The following is a 21055-nucleotide window of genomic DNA, read 5'->3' on the forward strand; positions in this document are numbered from 1 at the left end:
ATGTGCCTGTCATTTTCTTGTGCTTGGTCACAAACCAGGCCTTGACTGGAATAAGCTGTGGGTTCGGCCCACGCAGCACGTTCTCCAACTACATGTTAATAGACTCATTCCATAATAGCTGATGAGCGTTAGATCCCCACATTGCCTACCCCGCCCCCATCCCCAACCGTCTGCATCTGCTGCAGCCCCGGCCATGGATGAGTTATTGTGCCTGCGCCCTGCCAGAACATCCCTGTGAATTCAGACGTGAAATGGCTCCAGCTTGCTCCTTGCGGTTCAACGTGGCTGGAGGCCCGAGCTGCAAAAGGGAACTCTGTAATTGTGTCTCAAGAAAAGTTACTACCCCCCCCCCCCCCCGTTTTCACAGCATTTTATAGCTGTTTATCAGATTTTCCATTGCCGGCCTTTATTCCCCCTCGTCTGTTCAGGATTCCTACGGAGTCCCGAAAGTTTTCCCATGTTTTCATGCCATGCACACTAGATAATCTTCATTTAAAATAAATTACCTTAAAGATTATGTAGTAGTGTCAAGTTCTCTCCCGGAATGTGGTTTGTATATGACACACTTCTTCCCACAAGACGATAATTATCCATTAAGATGATAATTACAGCAGTGGTTCTACTGGCCTTCGTCCCTGAAAACATGTGTCATTATGACTGGCATTACATAACTGTGTGATGACTTGCAGGGCATCTGATGACTGTCATCCACTGTCAAACTAATCACTTCTTTGATTATATTAAGAATAAAAAAAGTAACGGTTCCACTAGATGGCGCCCGAGAACCACCAGTTTGAGAACCACGGAATTGGATTATTATTAAACATCTTACTGTGCACTTTTAAATCTACTTTAACTTTAGTGACTTAAAAGCAACATCTAATCCTGCAGCAATTCCTGGTTTTGTTTCAGTATTTCAGTTTTTAAAGATGACAGGGTCACTGGTTTAGGATTTGTTTCAGAATTAATGAAGATAAGTATGATGAACTTGTTTAGTTCCTTTACTGCTTGTGCCTCAAGACGTCCCGAAGTTAAAAGGCCAGCAGAATTATGGAGTGTGGCTTTGCACCATAACTCATTTTCTCTGCACGTGGTAAGAAAGAAAAAAAAAAGCCTCTAAATTAAACATTTTTAATTAGGACAGTTTTGATCCCCGCAAAACATGTGTCTTCTGGAATTAGAGGGAGCAATTAAAAAGTAATTTATGTCCCTTTCAGCAAACTGCAAGTGTTCATTTTTAAGGCCCGTGTTTGCAGTGACACGGCTTTATGGGGCGTAATTAGCAGGCGGTTGCCTCGACACTGCGGGCTGTCCAAACAAGCTGAGTGCCGCCGCCCGTAAAACATGTGAAGGAGGGGCTGGCACGGCACCTCTGCTGCGCTGAGGTTACGTTACGGTCTGCGGGCCATGTGGCCCGTTTGTGCGGGCCGGAATCCTCCAGAAACCAGACAGCTCTGTTATTTTCTGTGCGCGCCGGATCGGATTTCTCTTTAAAAAGCGAGCGATTTATCTTAATGTGTGCGGTTTGAAAACAAAAATCCGAAAACAGCCCCATCTCCCCCCCTCGTAAACGCACACACTTCTCCTGCAGCAGTGGTAATTGCTCGCAGTATATTATGGGGATAGGTTTTGGCAGTGTGCAACTTTGGAATTATAGACATGCCAGGATTGGATTAAGGACGGTGTAAAATATGTTTTTCTGAATTATTTAAATTTGCGTTTGAAAATCTGCCTTCTTATCATTTCCCCGAATCACCACAGGATTAGCATTGAGTCCGGTCACAAAAGTTATTCCAGAGGTAACTATGAGGACCGTTTTAAGGTCGGGGAGAGAGAGATAGAAGGGAGGGATGGGGGGTCAGCAGACCGGTGCGGATGGGTGGGAGGGAGTCGCATGGGAGCGGGAGAGGGGTCTGACACACTTCATTGCGTCCCCAGTGACCCTGTTTGAATAAGAGCAGAGGAGCCGCTCTGAAACGGCTGGGCTGGGAGAGGAGGCTGAGGGCTTAGTCATGCCCAGCATGTGTGACCCACGCTAAGGAATCGAGGGAGAGAGAGAGGGCCCTGCAATCAGCACCCTCACACCCAACCACACCAGCTCATCCAGTCACCAGACTACCCTCCCTGTGCCACCCCTCAAGCTGAACATATGATAAGCCACAGGCCGCTCTTCTAGTCTACTGTGGCCAGATGGTATAAGATTAAGGCATCTAACAATGAAAATGTCACTGTGCATTCATATTTATGTCTAAGTATATGCATCCATAAACATAATTATGATGCAAAACATGACTTGTAGGCTTAGCAACTAAAAATGGAGACCTGCAGACATCTATTCAAAGAGGGCTGCATTAACAAATGCTGCCTTCTAGCATTAGTGCACTCCAGTAACATATTGCAGCGTTGAATGTGAAAGGTTAGTTGTATGTATAGAACTGGCATTGCGTGCATGCATTTTCTAGAAATAATGCTGGAGCCTTGAGATAAAAAGATTTGGGGTTTCTAGTAGTGAGCAGCTTGGGCGTTTTTGTTATACAACATTGCCCCCTAGTGAACAGATCACATTTTAGCAGGAAGAGGCCAATGAATTGGCTTTAAAAATATTTAACGAAAATCAATTTCTTCTTTAGTTTATAGTGTATAGTGCATATCAGACTGATAACATGTTATATATGTCCTTATCGTTGTGGTATTATAAGTATTATAGTTATAGCTTTTTGCTCACTACATTTTGTCTCAGTCCATGGGAACGCATTCAAACAAAGCTTAACCTTTAAAATACGACCATGTGCTTTTAATAGATTGCCCCACGATCCATTTATAAAGTGAGTTACAGGGCCGATCAGGGCAAGCAAGTGAAATCCTTGCTGCTGGACCTGACCATGAGAAGCATTTCAATCACAGCAAACTGGCATTTGCCAGACTAAAGGTTAATAGCATGAAATGGTGTTTAGTTTCAGGGAGGATCAAAGTGGTGTAACAGAAAAAAATATCCTCCCTATATTCCTCAGGCTGTAATGAAGTTGTGACGTTTGTGTTCGTTTATATGATCTAGCTCCTAATTCAGCAGGAGAATGCACTGGCTGTAATATCACAAACAGACATGTTAACCCCTCTTTTTATTTATGGATTTTCCGTGTGTGTACAGAAGCCACCATTCTGTTATCTCTGCAAAAGACATGATTATTAGCAGCAGAAAATGGAAATCTTCTTGTGATAATATTGTTTTTCTCTGGATTACCTACCTCGATATGGGTGGTTTCTGTGGAAAAATATTTTAGAAAATGAATTGTTTATCATTAAGAAATCCAATATGCATGTTGCAGTTTAAAGCAGATGTGTAGGCCAAGTGGATTGCATGTACAGATTTAAATTGGTTTGTTGCAACATTCTGGCAACATGGGTTCTGGACAGACAATTCAAAATGCTTCAGTATAATTAAATTCAAGGGAATCGGAGCCCACAGAAACAGAAATGTATTCATGTTATCTTGGTAATCATGTCTATGGTAAAATATGATTTTAAATCACAGTGTTGTGGATGGTCATTTGACCAAAAAAAACTAAAAACTAGAAATGTCAGTGTAATAATATTGTATAAAACAACCAAACACCTCTATGCAAGGTGTAACCCAATATAGCTCCTGCGTAATTGTATTTACTGGCAATGGGCACAGACCTTGTAATAATTATATATTGTTACTGCTCATAGCTTTGTTTTTGAGCTGACATATAAATAAGAAAAATCACCTTATTAAATTGTAATAAATATGAATTATTTTGCAGTCTGCCAGGGTATAATGCTCTAATCTGAGGAATGGAACAATAAACCAATGTATATATTTCAGAAATTGTGAAGCCTGTGTAGGCCTGAAAGAGCCATATATTAAATCACACCCATAGCAGGGAGAAACACATTTATTTTTTTGCAATCTGCACCAGGGCTAGTGGACATTTTATAGAGGGATGAGGCTGCTTCTATGGGTGTGTTTATTATATTTTTCTATTTCAGATGAAATGTGCAGAACTTTCTTAATGCATTATATTTGTGGGTTCTTTTAAATAAAGGCATACGTTCTGCAATTTATATATGAATCACCCCTCAATCATATAAGGCATGGAGATGTTGTGGGTGATGGTGCTGGGTAATGTTTTAGATTTTGCTTTTTTTTTATAAACCATGGACAATTTTGACACATGCACAGATGCACAATATTGACTATTGCATTTAGGAGCTGATATAAGTTTGTACACAGTGATTTAATTATAGCTTGATAAATATTATGTGTTCAGTTTAAATATGATTTTAAACTGAATTTTTACTTGTGGAGGATGTTATCTTATGTGACTTTATGTCTGGGATTTTGGAAGTAAATGCACATGAGCAAGGAATTGAAAATATATTATTATAACTGCAATTGTGTATTATTGCAGATTCAGCAGCTTAAAGGAGAAATGAAAGAGGAAGGGTTATGTGAGAGGGCTATGTGTTTCTCAGCGTCCCGGCCTGTTGAGTCTCCATGGTTTCTGAGGTGGTGTCTCATGCTCCTGCTGCTTGTGAGTCACCCCGCTGTCAACAGTCTTGAAAGAGGAGCTCCAAAAACAAGCAGAGCTGTTTTTTTTCACTCTCACTCCTTCCTCCAGCATCCACCCATCTCCCTGTCCCCTTCTGCACCAGGCTTCGCCTGACTTTTACCTGCTAATCCTTATGTTACATGCATCTGATCTCCCTCCGGTTCCCACATCCTTGGCCCCCCCTCCATTCTCATTACAAGCGTCCCATCACCATCTAATGTCACAGTCTAATTACAGCACACCTTGATCTGCCAGATCATGACGGCGTGCATGTCGCTCTTCGCGGTGCATCAGGCCGAAGCTTTCCCCCTGGGTGCTGGGCTGAAGCCCGCCGCCGGGCCTGATGAAGCAGGTGACGCTCACACGTATCTGGCTGGCTGAGCACCGGAAGGCAGGCTGGCAGCCCGCTCATTAGACAGCCGGCGGTTAACAAGCATCAACACAATGGACAATTCCACTTCCTGTCAGGCTCACCGCGGTGTGGGAGGCCATGGCGCGAGGAGCGCACGTCTGCACTTCATTTGGACACCTGAGACGGGCGACTATTAAGGCAATTAAATGTGGAAATGAATGGGTCGTTGGAAGTCCTGGATTGGGCGTATGATTCTAGTCGCTGCAATCTAACACAGCAACCTGGCTGGAAAACGCAGAACCTAACCAGAGATTTCCACATCCCTCCCGAACAGGGACGGGGGGGAGGGGGGCAGACAGAGAGAAAGAAACAAATTAGAAATGATGACATGACAGCGCCCCGTCAGGACCGAATCCATCATAGTCATAGTGAGCGGCCCGCGCGTAGTCTTAAGAGAGCACTGCGAGCCAAGATTCAATTCCTGTCCCCAGGGTCCAGGCTTTTCTCCTGCCCACATGTGGAAATGGACACAGTGCCGCCACCACCACTGAACTCGACTGACACGGGTATTTTGGGCACCCCCCCCCCCCATAAGTTTGGTACATCATATGGTCTGCATTGAATAACGTAATGAAATGAATAATGATGTAATGTTATGAAAATGTTGCACGGGATTTTTGCTATTATTTTTATAACATGTTTTGTAATAGTGAGCTACTGTAATGTCAAGGTTGCAGAGATACTAAGTGAAGTTAGCGTGCTAAACAGGTAGCCTCTTGAGTCTGGTTAGCATGCTATGCCATAGCGCCATAATCGCACAGCCACAATGGTCTCAAAGCACTGCGATTCATACTTCATATTTACTGCTACAGTTTTATGACAAACTTTACAACCAGCCTTCAACTTATTTTCCCTAACACGTTTGAGACACCGATTTAGTCAAACACAGCATTTTGTATTTAAAAAAAATGTATGACAACCTCTGGTCCATTCTGTCTTTTAATAGCGTGATGTCACGTTCCTAGGGGTTTAAGAAACGCGACAAGGGTGTGGAGAGGAGGACATTTACTGTTACACACAGAACCAAGCAAAGCCTACAAACAGTGCTTCTATTTACAGTGAGCTAACAGGTACAATAAAACAGCATCAGCTAATCAACATCAGTACAGCCTAAAGGAAGGGGTGGTCGAGCGGGGACCACTCAAACATGCACAAAAGTTAACAAAAAGGGCACATAAAGCTAAGAGGCAAACAAAGGGTCTATCACACAAAGCAACAACACACGAATGAGATCCTCCAACGGAGCTCCTTGCAGATCTCCGTGGACCCTGGGGACCTCCCAAAAGTATAAGGGCCTAGCAAATCCTGGGGTCCTCCCGAACACCATCTGAAGTCACTTTATATAAGTGGAGGTGACCAATAGGCAGATGGTAGGTGGAGCTGGTAGGCTTCAACTCCTCCCACAAAGTAAATCTAAAAGAGACAGGACACAAAAACACAGCCAGCTACACAGAACACGTGGGAGCATACGTCCAGGGACATAACAGTGACTGCTTCCAATAATATTTCTATCTTCACTTTGTATAGGTGTCTGACTATGTTTTTACCAGTCACACTACAGTGGTGGCCAAAAGTTTAGACAATGACACAAATACTGGTTTTCAGTATTTCAGTAAGTTTGCTCTGTCCGTTTTTATTATGGCAATTCGCATATACTGTTATGAAGAGTGATCAGGTGATTTGCAAAGTGACTTTTTTCTCTCCAAGAGAAACATCAAGGACAGAAAATACAATGGACCGCTGATGACTGGGGTGAAGTAATTTTCTTTGATGAAGCTCTTTTCTGATTGAAAAATGGTTGTCTGTAGAAGACAGGGTGAGCGCTACCATCAATCCTGTCTCGTGCCAACAGTAAAACACCCTGCTCATCCAAGGCAGTGTGCTCACTCACAATTTTGCCTAATGAATAAAGAATGGTGCCAAAACATCAACTTCTTCCAACTATTCTAGAACAGTTTGGTGAAGAACAATGCACTTTCCAGCCTGATGGAGCACCGCGCCATAAGTCCAAAGTGATAACTAAGTGACCAAAACATTGAAATTTTGGGTTCAAGGCCAGGAAACTCCCCAAACTTCAACCTAATTGAGAACTTGTGGTCAATCCTCAAGAGGCAGGTGGACAAATCAAAACCCACAGATTCTGACAAACTCCAAGCACTGATTATGAAGGATTTGGCCCAGAAGTTGAAAAAAGAGGGACTTGATTTTAATTATACTTAAATGCACCACCGAAATGACAAACATATCTAAAATACTGAAGCAGCAAACTTTGTGAAAACGAGTATTTGTGTCATTGTCAAATCTTTTGGTCATGACTGTATAACCAATACAGAGCCACGGTGAAGTCACTTAAAATAATTTGTGCTTTAGTCTCATAATGACCATGATTTGAAAGTTTATTAGATGAAAACGTTGGAGGACCTTTATTCTTTCCTAGAAAAGGGGTGGATGTTTAAGTTGTATGGTAAAGTATATTCGATGGAGTATAAATGTCTTTAAGGCTCAAGGTGTCTGTGTTTACACTTTATGTATCACAATGTGGATGAGCAGCATGCCTGGTTTTCTACCCTGGTTGTGAGTCAGAAACATCTGAGAAATGGCTCCAGCCAGTGAGAAATGTTCACACTGGCAGGGCAGAGTGTGAAAATTGATGGTGGGCTGAGACGGTAAAAAATGCCCCCTGGCCTGAAGCCACCGAATTCCATCCTAATTTCGCCTTCACCCCATCTTAAAAAACAGCAGATGGCCTGAAGCCCAACCCCAGACTCCACGCGAAACTTCATTCAGATGAGAAGTGTGAAAAATGACAGTGGGCCCCGTCTGCCCGGCTCGGGTTAATGACTGATTACTCCACTCTTGACAGGACCCAGTCATCCCAGCGCCTGGGATCCTTCCTTGGACTCTGGTTTTGTTTGGAATTTCCACAAAGAAACCAAGAGATGGATAAATGAACTTTCTATACAGGCACATTTACTCATCGCTTAGCTTCAGTAATAGCTTATTCGTCAGGGAGCTGTGCATACTGAAGGCGTGCTTGATAAATGATTCGAGTGTTTTTCAGGCGCTTCGGTAGCCTGAAAAGGTCAGTGCCTTTATAAAAAGCTTCTGCTTTTCTTTTGATCTCAGACTGGGTGCAGGATTATATTAAATGGCAAATGTCAGTCTAAAGTAAAGCAGTTCAACTGAGCCATGTGCACATCAGTCAGTTGCTTGGACGTGGAATGATGTGCTATACTAATAACCTGGAACATTGACACATGATTAGGCAAAAGAGGCTAAATGTATTGCTGAGACATGAAATGATTAGATTCTCTGATCAGCCACTACATTACAGTGACTGACTGGTGAAGGGCATAATGTTGATTATCTTTTTACAGTGGCATCTGTTAGTTGGTGGGACATATTAAGGAGCAAAATGACATTTTGTTTTTCAAGTTGATGCTTTAGAAGCTGATCTGAATGACTTTGACTAGTACCAAACTGCCCGCATCCTCCACAAGATACACCTTTGGGGAAGTAGTAGCCTAGTGGGTAACACACTCACACTCAACACACTCGCCTATGAACCAGAAACCCCAGGTTCAAATCCCACTTACTACCATTGTGTCCCTGAGCAAGGCACTGACTTGCTCCAGGGGGGGACTGTCCCTCTAACTACTGATTGTAAGTCGCTCTGGATAAGGGCGTCTGATAAATGCTGTAAATGTAAAATGCTGTAAAGTGGTGGCCTAGCGGTTAAGTGAGCGGCCCCGTAATCAGAAGGGTGCCGGTTTCGACTCCCGGTCCGCCAAGGTGCCACTGAGGTGCCACTGAGCAAAGCACCGTCCCCACACACTGCACCCCGGGCGCCTCACTAAGGGTGATGGGTTAAAAGCAGAGGACTCATTTCGTTGTGTGCATCGTGTGCTGTGTATCACTTCACTTTCACTTTTTCACTTCAAACTGTGATGTCTATATGACAGGGACAAAGTATCCACAAAACTTCCACAATCCTCGCGGTCAAGTAAAAAAAAAATCTGTATATTTTCTTGTTTTTTTTTTCATCCTTTCATTCTGCTTCCTGCCATTATTTGTTTAGCAGTACTGAAGGGGTTCTTTGGAATTGCGGTCCTGCTGACCACCACTCGATGGCGCCATTTTCACAACATAGAGCGGATATTGCATATATTTACACAAGGTAAATAGCAGGCATTGCATATTGGCGTATAGACAATTCGCTTTTATGATCTTTATTCAGAGTGAAATGATAGTACAGCATGACCAGTGTTAATATAACTACTCCATAAATGTAACACACAGCTTGAAAGTACAACAGAAATACATGAAACAAGCTATGCGGAACAGGATGGAAAAAGTGCAAAAGGACCTAAGCTTTCCAGAGGAAACTATGGGTGCTGTTCCTTTAGAAAGAACTTTGATTGTGAAATGATTTTGCAACGATTTATAATGAATTTCATAAACCAACATGACGCATTAAAAACACCTTATTATAAAACTCATACGCTGCATTTTGTCACAAACTGGTTAAAAAGAGAACAGACACTGGATTGTTTTTTTTCTCCATGTTCATAGAGCAGTGGTAACATGCACACCTCTTTACAGTGTAAAATACCGACACAAAAAAATACTACACATTATGCACGAAATACTCAAAACTACGGCAGTACGTTACAACTAGGAAATCTACAGTGTGTCTTTTTGTTTTGTTTGCGTTTAACCCCAACAGCTTTGGCAGTCATTACTGGTTTGACAACACCAAGAAAACACCAGAATCCGGCCGAGGGGGGCATCGTGCCTGCACTGCTCTGCTTCAGCGTCACTCCATCTCCACTCTACAGCTAGTACCTACCTAAGGTAGTGCTCATTATTTCAGCCACTGTGCTGGGGTGGTGCCGCAGGCCATGTGACCCATGGTGGTGTCCCCTCACCCGTTGCTATAGATACAGATCCAGGCGACTGTAGTCGGGTTGGAGGGGTGCCCTTTAAATGTCCAGCCATTCCTGTGTCCGGTGCAAAGGGAGACCGTGCCCTCCCAGTGAGTGTGTTCCCGCGCCTCCATCTTCTGACCTCAGATCAGCAGCACGGCACTGATCTAGTGCTCCCACAGACCGCAGTTAAGTCCCTTCCTCGTTGCTTTCCTCTGGCTGGGGAGGTGTGTCTGAGGTGCTCTGGCTTTTGTCCATTCCATCTTCATCGTCTGTGGGAGAGACAAGGAAAGGTAAAGATTAGCTGTTTTTAAATATAAAATAACCTGCATTTGGTTTTGGATTAGTTAGCACTTTTTTAAGTTAAAGAGTGTAAGATGGAAGATTCCAGGTCCATGACTTTTCATGGTTTAACAAGGACCTTCCGCTCACAAAGTATTACCAGGGTGCCAAAAGGCCAGCAAATGGCCTGAGGTGCCATGACTAGAAAGTCTTGTTGGGGGCGGATGACCAATGGACATGGTCTGTGGCAACACTTTTCCGAGTCAAATGCTGAGTATAAAGGAGTTTCTGTTCATGGCTTTTCCCCTCAGATGCTAGGGGTTCCCTCCTAGCTTCTGGGATCTACCCCCCCCGCTTCTCAAAATCCAGGCACAGTCTCAGAAGTTTGCCTCCTTGATACTTCTCTTTCTTTCCCTCTCTACCGTTCTTTACTTTTCACTAATTTGGTTTTATCTGTAACATTGGTACCATTTTTACATATATTTACATGTACATTTGTTCACCGTGTGCTGTGCTGTGCTGCAGTGTTTCACAATGACAATCACTTCACTTTCAATGTAACTGCAATAGTAATAGACCTGTGTTAATAAGTTAGAAACTGTTTGTTCCTGTAACTATTGTGCCATGTCTCTGTATGTCCAGGTAACATCGGATGTCTACCCTTCTTCTACCCCTGATTATTTAGTGTTGTGTCACTATGCACTAGGTTGCATTGCTGTTTCGGTAAACAATGTGCCACGGCAAAACAGATGGTTGGAAAGTCTAAAGAATGATCTGAAAAGACACCTTCCCCCCATATTTAAACATTAGCAAAGATGCATTGAGTGATGCAACATGAACTGAAATATGAGCTTAGCCCATATCAGGGTGCACACACACACACACACACACACCATTCACATATAATCGCACACCTACAGACAATTCAGAATCATCAGTTCACTTAGTCTGCACGCCTTTGGACGGTGGATGGAAGCTGGATTCAAACTCACAACCTTAGAAGTTTGAGGCCATGTCACTAACAACGATGTCACTGTGTGGTCCCATGTTTTACATAATCTGCAAAATCAATGATCATAGTGCGGGGATGGTCCAGTCCTGATCCTTGACCTCAATCCTACAGAAAACCTGTCGGCAAACTGAAAGTAGGCCATTCACAGTACAACTGATTTGGAATTGTACCAGCTCATGCTGCCAGAACAAGGCAGCCATGCAATCAGCAAGCATTCAGCATGTCTTTACTTTATTTGAGAAATTTCAACTATTTATAAAAAAAAAATCATACATAATTTATTGTTTTACTTGCTAAAAAGGCTTCACTGTGTTGCCACTGCATGACAGTTATTGAATTAAAAGACACTCCATGTAATGCAAGATTTGTATGATCATCTGATCTAAATCAGCTACATTGAGTTGCCTGTCTTATCAAGCTGAAAATCAATGGGTTCAGTAAATGACATAAAAAAACAACAAATTCAAGAAGCAGTGGGATATTTTCTGAAATATTCCAAAGATGAATATGTGATTTTCAATGAAATATATTTCTGATTAATGCTGACGACTGCAGGACCACGTGAAGCACTTGCCTGGTTTGTTGATAGTGAGGTCAGACAGTGCCTTGGATAATTTGCTTGACTCCAGGCCACCTGCAGGTCCAAGAATATCATGCAGCGCATTCCTTCTCCCAGTCCTTCCTGAAGCTATGAAGTCTTCATATGTTGACTCCACATCAGTCATAGCTGATGCATTTCAGCATAGCAGCGTCTGGGACAAAGTAACAGATTAAATCAAATTGTTCAATTTATTTCAAGTGTATTCACCCCCCCACCCTTCCCAATTATATCTAACATAACACATTTCTAAGTTGTGCTTTTTTAAACACAGCCAGCAGGGGGAGACACAGCTGGGTCACAGCATGCAGCCCAAAATGATCAGCATGTAGCCATGACATATATTATCTAGCTCAAAATGTTACATTTAGAGGTCCAGACAACAACTGAATAGTAGTGCCAGAATTTTGAGTGACTTCGACCATGTTGTGATTCCAGTTGTCTGAAGATGGCCAACCTTCCTCCCATCATTCTCCTCCCATCCTCCCATAATTCTACCAGGGGACCATTGAGAGTGTTTTCTGCAGCTACATCACTGTCTGGTACGGGAACTGCACTGTCACTGAGCAAAAGGCCCTGCAGCAGATAGTGAAGACAGCAGAGCGCATCATCGGGGCTCCACTTTTACCCATCTCCCAGCTCTATGAGAAACACCTCATCCGTCAAGCTCGCAACGAAGGACTCGCACCACCCCTTACATGCCCTGCTTTTCCTCCTACCGCAGCATCAGAACTGTAACTGCCAGACACTGCAAGAGCTTTTTCCTCATTTACAGCATTTCTCAGACGCCCTTATCCAGAGCGACTTTCAATCAGTAGTCCCCCCCTGGAGACACTCAGGGTTAAGTGTCTTGCTCAGGGGCACAATGGTAGAAAGTGGGGTTTGAACCTGGGACTTCTGGTTCATAGGCGAGTGTCTTACCCACTAGGCTACTACCATCCTCCACGCAGTCAGAGCTCTCAATGCACTGCCATCACCAGAACACTATTAAACTCAACAATCAATACACTTCCAGCCTCATGCACTTGATAACATACTGACCATTTTTGCACATCTCAGTTAATTTTGCACATTTGTGATCATTTTGCACGTTTGCACTTGTTTTGCCTGTTTGAAATATCCAACTTATTCACTTAAACCGCATCCTACATGATGTTGTCCAGTTATGTCCTGTTTGTCCTGTTCTTTGTACAAAAAACGTTTTCCTATAGAGAAACATTTACATTATTTAAGTTTTAGTTTAAGTTAGTATAGTTTAGTTTAGTGTGTATTTTTCTTTCTTTTATGATTGCACTATGGGGAGTCTGTGTGAAAGTATTTCAATTCATGGTATACTGTGTATACTGTTGTACTGACAATAAACCAATCTTGAATCTTGAATCTTGCTTAGGGGAGGTCGCAGTTTGACAAAAATACAAGCGGGGACCTTCACGAAAGACAAAAGCACAAAATGCCATGGACCTGGAATTTCCCATCTTTCAGAAGTGCAAATAAAAATTATAATCATAAAAGTACAAAGGACAAACTTCACAGGGGGACAATAATTTTACCAGATGGCAGCAAGTGACCATCCAGAGGACTGTTCAGCTGCTGAAATCCCATATAATTCAAGAATTGGACAACATTTCCAGAACCCTGGAACTCAATTCTCAGATATTTATTTAAATGATTTGACAATGATTGTTGAATACATTTTTTTACCTTTAAACATTGTCCCAAACAATTGGAAATAGGGTTCATGTATTCTGAAGATTTTCATGTGACAAGTGACAAGACCTTATGGAACTATTTGGTAGCATAGTGGGTAACACACTCGCCTATGTACCAGAAGACCCAGGTTCAAATCCCATTACTACCATTGTGTCCCTGAGCAAGACACTTAACCCTAAGTTGCTCCAGGGGGGGACTGTCCCTGTAACTACTGATTGTAAGTCGCTCTGGATAAGGGCGTCTGATAAATGCTGTAAATGTAAATGCTTGCATTGTCGAAAAAGATGACTGATGGCTTTTGACTGGATGGATAAAAGCATCTGATCCTCCAGTCTGATAAAAAAAGCATCTTTTGTGAAAAATAACTCATTAGAAATATCACTTTAAACCTCAACAACTTTTACAACTTCAGTACATGAGTGTCAGGTGGCAATGTAGGAATCATTGTATATCGGACGAAATGTGCTGATGCAAATCAAGCTGGTTACACCAGAAAGCTCCTAAACTAACTGATTACTTTACCGTGGTGGGGCAGGGTTTTTAATGAGGGGGTGTGGTTTTAAACGACTGCCACTAATAGAAACGAGACTCTGGTGAGCTATAAAAGAGTCCCTCAGCATGCAAGTTGATAGTGAGTGTTTGTAGTGTTGCGGATATGGGTAAAGGAGGGAGCATGTTTGTTGTCCTGGCACTGGCTTTTTGGGGCCCTTTGTGCTTTGCCCAAATAAAGACCATTCCTTCTCCCTCTGGGCCGCAGGTCCCAACCTTGGCACGTGATCCAGGCCTGCCAGTTTCGGACCAATGTCAAGTGAATAGTTTTGAGCGGGTACCGTGTGGCGAACCTGGAATTTCTGCTAGTAACTGCAGTGCTATAAGATGCTGTTTTGATGGTCAACAATGTTACTATGGCAAAATGGGTAGGTGTCAGTTTTACTTTATGGTTTATTTCTGTAAGGAGGATCTTTACTTTTTCTTTAACTTTCCTCAGTAACTGTCCAGTGCACCAGGGACGGACAGTTTGTGCTTGTGGTGTCCATGGACTCAACCCTCCCCCGGCTGAGTTTAGACTCCGTTATGTTGTTGGGAGGAAGCAGTGCACCCTGTGCTGCTGTTGATTCCAACGGTGCCTTCGCCATTTTCCAGTTCCCTGTGACTGCATGTGGGACCCTTGTGATGGTGGGCATGTAATCCATTTGTCTTCCCAATCTTGGCCCAGTAGACTCTCCTGGCAGTTCTGGTTGTAACCACTGTTCAATTGTCTAAGTTTGGAATGAAGGTGCTCAGTAGGGATCTTCAACCAGGCTCAGGAAGCCAGAACGAACGCTTATCCTGTACGGTCTTGTTTCAGGTGGAGGCTGGCTATGTGATCTATGAGAATAGGATGTTCTCGTCTTATGAGGTGGGAGTTGGTCCTCTTGGATCCATCACAAGAGACAGCCAATTTGAGTGAGTGTTCAGTTCTATTCTGTGTGGGAAGAGTGTGCGGAGTTCTTAATGCACTGTCTTCTGCAGGCTTCTCTTTCAATGTCGGTATTTTGGTGCTGCGGTGGAGGCAGTGGTGGTTCAAATGGGCTTTTCCGACACACCACTTCCAGTTGCTGCTCTTGGTCCACTCCAGGTGGAGCTCAGGCTGGCTAATGGCCGCTGTGCCATCAAAGGATGTGTGGAAGGTACTGCACGTCATAAGTTTGTCCTTTTTTCCTCAACTGAATTACACAACTTTTTTCTCTTTCCCCTCCCCCTCTGTAGCGACTGTCGCGTACAATTCCTACTACGGTGACTCTGATTACCCAGTCACTAAAATTCTGCGGGACCCAGTGTATGCTGAAGTACGTATTGTGGGGAGAACCGATCCCAACCTTGTTCTGATGCTGGGCCGCTGCTGGGCCACATCCAACCCGAACCCCTTCAGCTCCCCGCAGTGGGACATCCTGGTTGATGGGTAAGGCTTGGTTTTGGATAATTGAGAAACTGTATGCAGTGTCCTCACTAAATCTCTCTTCAGATGTCCATACCAGGATGACCGTTACCTGTCCACCCTGGTTCCTGTATCTGGCTCCTCCGTGCTTCAATATCCAACGCACTACAAACGCTTCATCCTTCAGATGTTTACATTTGTGAACCCTACATCTTATGTGGCGTTGACTGAGAAGGTACTCTTATTAATTTTGAACCCACCCCCCCCCCCTCAGGGTTCGTGCTAGGATAAATGTGCTAATCCTGCCTTGTGTTTTAGGTTTTCATCCACTGTAATACTGCAGTTTGCTATCCTTCTCCCACAACATCCTGTCAACAGACGTGTGGCCGACAGAGTGAGTAGCTTGTGCAGTCCATCTGAAATGATCTAGTGGTGGTGGCTGATCCCCCTTATTTCTTCCTGCAGGGAGGTCCACAAATATGAACATTGGTGAAGAAACCCTTGTTTCCAGTGGCGAGGTTCACTTGGGATATTTTTATTGAAATAATAAACCCTCTTAAATGACTCCAGTTCTGGCCGTCTGGTTATTTTTGTAATGGCGCATGCTCTAAACTGGGTTCCTTCCAATTATTTTAGGATCTTGTAAGGAAAGGTTACTTTTCTCTGGGCCACCACTCTGCAGCTTCATCCAATGCAACTTTGTTTTTAAATGGGTTCCAATTTCATTGCACTAACAAGGCTAATTGTTAGACCACTGTACATGAGACGCTTTCTTGATGTATTAGTCCTTCTCTCAGGGCTGCTTCTAGACCGGCGTAACTCTTAATTGAATGTAAAATATATTAGAGCCCAATAACACAAACTAAACGATTCATCTCACAGCATTGTTTCCTTTTGTGAGCCGCTGGGGAGGAAAGTTAATGAATAAGCTTCACTTTGTTTCTGGGTCCTCCAGTTGGTTCTAAGCAACAGACAAGCTGTTTCTTGTGGACTCTTTACAAGACAAACTGTGACGAACAGTGGACTAGTCTGCTATTGACTGTACAAATTATTAAGCGCATCTTCTAAGCCTCCAGCTCATTTTGCCTCAAACACACTGCTTTTGTCAATTTGCTGGCCAGAAATGTTAACAGGGGCAGGCTCTATGGTTCCTTTTTAGAGGGTGGATTTAAATCCCAATTTATTTGGTTTTACCACTATAACATTTCTTATGACTGGAACCTGGTGTATGTGTTTAAAAAAAAAAAAAAAAAGGGGTTTGCTTTGGTCTACTACAGCGGAACCTGCAGAGATTCCTGTGCTGATCCCTGTCAAGTACATGGACTTGTACATGTTGCTGACTAATGTGACCAGTGGAGGGCAGCATGGCCAGCATGCTACAACCAGTTACTGCAGCGCGAGCTATATACCCCTGGAAGGGATGTCTGCATTGTAATTCCCGGTTTGCGCGTTTCCTGTGTGCTTGGAGCATTCCATCCTTTAGCCTGACCGTGTTACAGCAGGATTGTCGTAGAGCAGCAAATGTCGACGTGTGAACGACAAACACTCCAGTTACATTTCCATTCACACGGGTCTGAAAAACTGGGTGGAGTTCACTGCCGCGGTGCATCTGCTGGGTTGGAGACTGACGTTTATAAATAAAGAAGTGATTGTCACATGTGATACAGAGCAGCACAGCACACAGTGAAATTTGTCCTCTGCAGGACATGTAAATTGTGGTGTTATGGTGGAAGATCTGGGAGGGGAGACAAGCGAGTGGAGGATCAGCCGGGCACTACTCCAGATGAGGTCAGGCAAAATACCCCTCCGTGATTGTAACCCTTGGCACAGGTTACATACATGAACCCTACAGATAGGGGCCAGGGGCCCAGACAGTTGGTACTGCGGTAGTCTTGGGTTATGAAGTGGAGGTTGATGTATGCATTGAGAGTGTCAAAGGGGACATAACGTAACCAGGATGGTAGTAGCCTAGTGGTAACACACTTGCCTATGAACCAGAAGACCCAGGTTCAAATCCCACTTACTACCATTGTGTCCCTGAGCAAGACACTTAACCCTAAGTTGCTCCAGGGGGGGGACTGTCACTGTCACTACTGATTGAAAGTCGCTCTGATAAATGCTCTAAATGTAAATGACTGTGATCACCATGTTGGAGAGCTCCAAGGGGACAGATTATAGTGGACAATGACTACTTTCCAACTGGAGCGATTGACTAATCGATTGACTAACACGGACTTCCTCTTCTTGACCACGTAAACCTTGTCTTCCCAATAGGATCTTAGCTTGCCTGGACCAGCACTCTGTCACCTGGTTCCAAGTCATGTCCCTGAATCTTCTTATCATTGCCTTTCTTGCCTCTCTGACCGCCTTGAGCTGCCGTGTTCGAAGCGATGGCATAAGCATACTCAGAGTAACTCTCCTGCTGATCTTTTTCTTTCAGGTGGAATAGAAAGTCAATTGGAAGATTTAAGGGATGGTAGTAGCCTAGTGGGTAACACACTTGCCTATGAACCAGAAGACTACAGAGTCACAGGTTCAAATCCCACTTATTACCATTGTGTCCCTGAGCAAGACACTTAACCCTAAGTTGCTCCAGGGGGACTGTCCCTGTAACTACTGATTGTAAGTCGCTCTGGATAAGAGCGTCTGATAAATGCCATAAATGTAATGGAAGATGGGGGGAACGGCCGAAAAGCAGATACAGCAAGATATTCTGTTTAAAAAAAAAAAGGTAGTCCATATTGATTCAATGCTAACATATACTAAAACATTGCATCTATTTCTTTACTAATATCTATGTATAGTTGAATGTCATTGGCCTGGTAATAAATTAAGTAATAATGAGATTCCTCACCTGAATAGTAGCACCATGACGTAGCGCATTAAGCATCTTATAGTGGAATAAACAAAGCCAATAAGCTCACACAGCTGATAACCTCTAATGATATATGAGAGCTAAAATTCCTGTAAACTTACATTTATATTTTTCATTTACAGCATTTATCACAGTCCCCCTGGAGACAGTCAGGGTTAAGAGATTTGCTCAGAGACAGAATGGTGGTAAGTGAGGTTTGAACCTGTGACTTTGGTTCTTCTGGTTCATAGGCTAATGTCTGAGCCACTAGGATACTACCAGCCTAAACCCCCCTTTTCTGCTATTCAACGACCCTGTGCTTGTGTTCAAACCATCAGACCATGCATGACCATTTAGGCTTAATTTGTTATACAGTAAAAATTCTGGATTCACAGAAAGAATGGCATGATAATAGTCTATGTGACACAACCCAAAACACACTATTAAACTTACAAAGACATCACTTGTATAAATTCCCTGTCATCTTCAAAATAACTATAAAGGGAAAAATCCTAACCACATCACAAAAAGCCTGGAGCAGTGATGTCAATGGGGTTGTCCTCTCCCATAAACACACAAAACACACGCATCTGGCACCCTTCTTCTGCAAAACCACTCTTTTCCACACAAAGCCGAGGTAGAAGGAGAGCCCCAGAACAGAATGATCCCCAGAAGGCACATTTTTTGACTTGATGAAAAGAGACCACACATTAACACAAGTCTGAGTTTTATGTGAGAATATTATGCAAATATAATGATCCATATACAAAAGATGACTATATAAATAGAAATGGTGAAATAGAAACAAGACACAGGTGAAAGCAAGAATCATAGACAAAGAAGAGGACTTATTCAGGTCGCTATGGTAGTTAAAGGGGGAGCCTGGGGCCAGGATCTGAAAATTTGCAAGCTTTGCTGAAATAAACTACATGTTGCTTGTTTTTCTCTTGAGACCTGGCAACACGTGACCTTACCTAATACAAATGGGTTTATTCTTTATGAATACAAAATTAATCCAGAGCTAGGTAAGACGGGAGTTTGGAACGTAGGAGTACTTCATAATCACCAATGCACATATCCATATGCTGATTGTTACGAAAGTATCCAAGTTTTATGACAATGTTTACTCCTAGTTTCTGCAGCCGAAGAACCGAGGCACGTTCAGGCGTACGGCACAGGATCATGTCGGGTAAACATTCAGTATGAAGGGGACATTGCGCTGAAGCAGTTGGCATTCTCAGGGGCAGAGGTTCAGCATAATGCGCTTTGTAAAGTGAAATGCTCCTAGTCTGCATAACACCACGGCAGGAATGACGGCCTTGGTTTGGGACATGTCTACTTTACATTTACAGCATTTATCAGACGCCCTTATCCAGAGCGACTTACAATCAGTAGTTACAGGGACAGTCCCCCTGGGGCAACTTAGGGTTAAGTGTCTTGCTCAGGGACGCAATGGTAGTAAGTGGGGTTTGAACCTGGGTCTTCTGGTTCATAGGTGAGTGTGTCACCCACTAGGCACCTGCATCATTTATCATGAGTCTTTTTTTTTTTATTTTATATATATAATTCCACTACAATCCAAGCTCAGAAAACTTAGTGGTCATGTGACCAGGCAAGAACGATACAATAACGAGAACAATAATTTACATTTACAGCATTTATCAGACGCCCTTATTCAGAGCGAACGAACCCCCTGTCTTGCTCAGGGACACAATGGTAGTAAGTGGGGTTTGAACCTGGGTCTTCTGGTTCACAGGCGAGTGTGTAACCCACTAGGCTACTACACCAGAAGGTTGAACTGGGCCCACCTCAGGCACACCCACCCACTTTGCCACCTGGGTCCATGTCCAGGCCTATGGGTACGACTGACAGCCCACTCCACTCCAGCTTGCGCATGTGGCGAAGGGGGGGGACTCGGCGAAGATTTTATTCCGAGGCGAGGGCACTGCGCCAGGCTGCTGGGGAAGGTGGCCGGTGATAAAATCCAGATCGGCGGCCGCTCGGATCTGCTGCTGCGGTTCGGCGCGTCACGTGACCCGCGTCTCTGCAAAACACCGCGGCGGCCGCTCGACCGTGCCTTCGCGACACTCCCGAATCGAATCCTCGTACGGCCACTTTAACATTGACCCGCGTAGCAAAGTGGCGCCATTGCCGGTTGTTCAACGCTGCGTCGCGGACGTGCGTGCATTCCCCCCCCCCCGGGGGGATATATGGCGGGCGTTAAACAATGCACGCCCCGTCGTGACAGCGTTAAATCGCGTTGCGCGAACGTTACCTGTTACCCGCGCTGGTTCTTGTCGCAGCCCCGAGCGCCAGCTGTCGCCTCCGCTTCCACCGCAGACAGGAGACGGGACGCGGCGCGGTGCGGCCCTGGCTCTGCTCGCTCTACGCGTTCAGGGTTCAATCCGCATGACGGAGAATCGCGGGGGGTGGGAAGCTTTCATGAGATCTGGCATCCTTTCGGGATGGGAGACGAAAAAAAATCAGTCAGAATTATGAAAAAAAAAAAAAAAACACACACACAAAACTGTGATTTCTGTGACTGTCATTTAAATGATCAGATAGATTCTGCAGACAAGCTAGCCTTGTTGTGTCAAAGAATGCTGAACGGGCATCCTTGTGAAGCCACTCCAGTTCACCAGTTGGTGACATGCTCTGCCCGGCTGTGCACAGCTGCCTGTAGCGGTGCCAGTTTATTTAGTAGACACGACACCGATTGTTGCACGCGCATGCGGGGAAAGTGCCCCCAGCGCTGCTTTATTCTGTTAAA

The 21055-nt window shown here is 43.9% G+C and overlaps 2 protein-coding genes across 2 annotated transcripts; one reads left to right on the top strand and one right to left on the bottom strand.

Annotated features, from left to right (window-relative positions):
- Positions 1 to 9199: 9199 nt before the first annotated feature.
- Positions 9200 to 20743, bottom strand: pkia (cAMP-dependent protein kinase inhibitor alpha). Its single transcript, XM_028967793.1, has 3 exons — positions 20561 to 20743; positions 11780 to 11957; positions 9200 to 10183 (listed from the first exon to the last, which is right to left on the bottom strand). The coding sequence occupies exons 2-3, from the start codon at positions 11928 to 11930 to the stop codon at positions 10101 to 10103; spliced, it is 234 nt and encodes a 77-aa protein (XP_028823626.1). The 5' UTR covers positions 11931 to 11957; positions 20561 to 20743; the 3' UTR covers positions 9200 to 10100.
- On the top strand, positions 14169 to 17880 carry LOC114774514 (zona pellucida sperm-binding protein 4-like). Its single transcript, XM_028966323.1, has 8 exons — positions 14169 to 14430; positions 14502 to 14689; positions 14862 to 14959; positions 15026 to 15183; positions 15263 to 15455; positions 15519 to 15666; positions 15775 to 15825; positions 17872 to 17880. Exons 1-8 carry the CDS (start codon positions 14169 to 14171, stop codon positions 17878 to 17880), a joined length of 1107 nt encoding a protein of 368 aa, XP_028822156.1.
- Positions 20744 to 21055: the final 312 nt, after the last annotated feature.

Source organism: Denticeps clupeoides, chromosome 2 (genome assembly GCF_900700375.1).
Source record: "Denticeps clupeoides chromosome 2, fDenClu1.1, whole genome shotgun sequence".
NCBI lineage: Eukaryota > Metazoa > Chordata > Actinopteri > Clupeiformes > Denticipitidae > Denticeps > Denticeps clupeoides.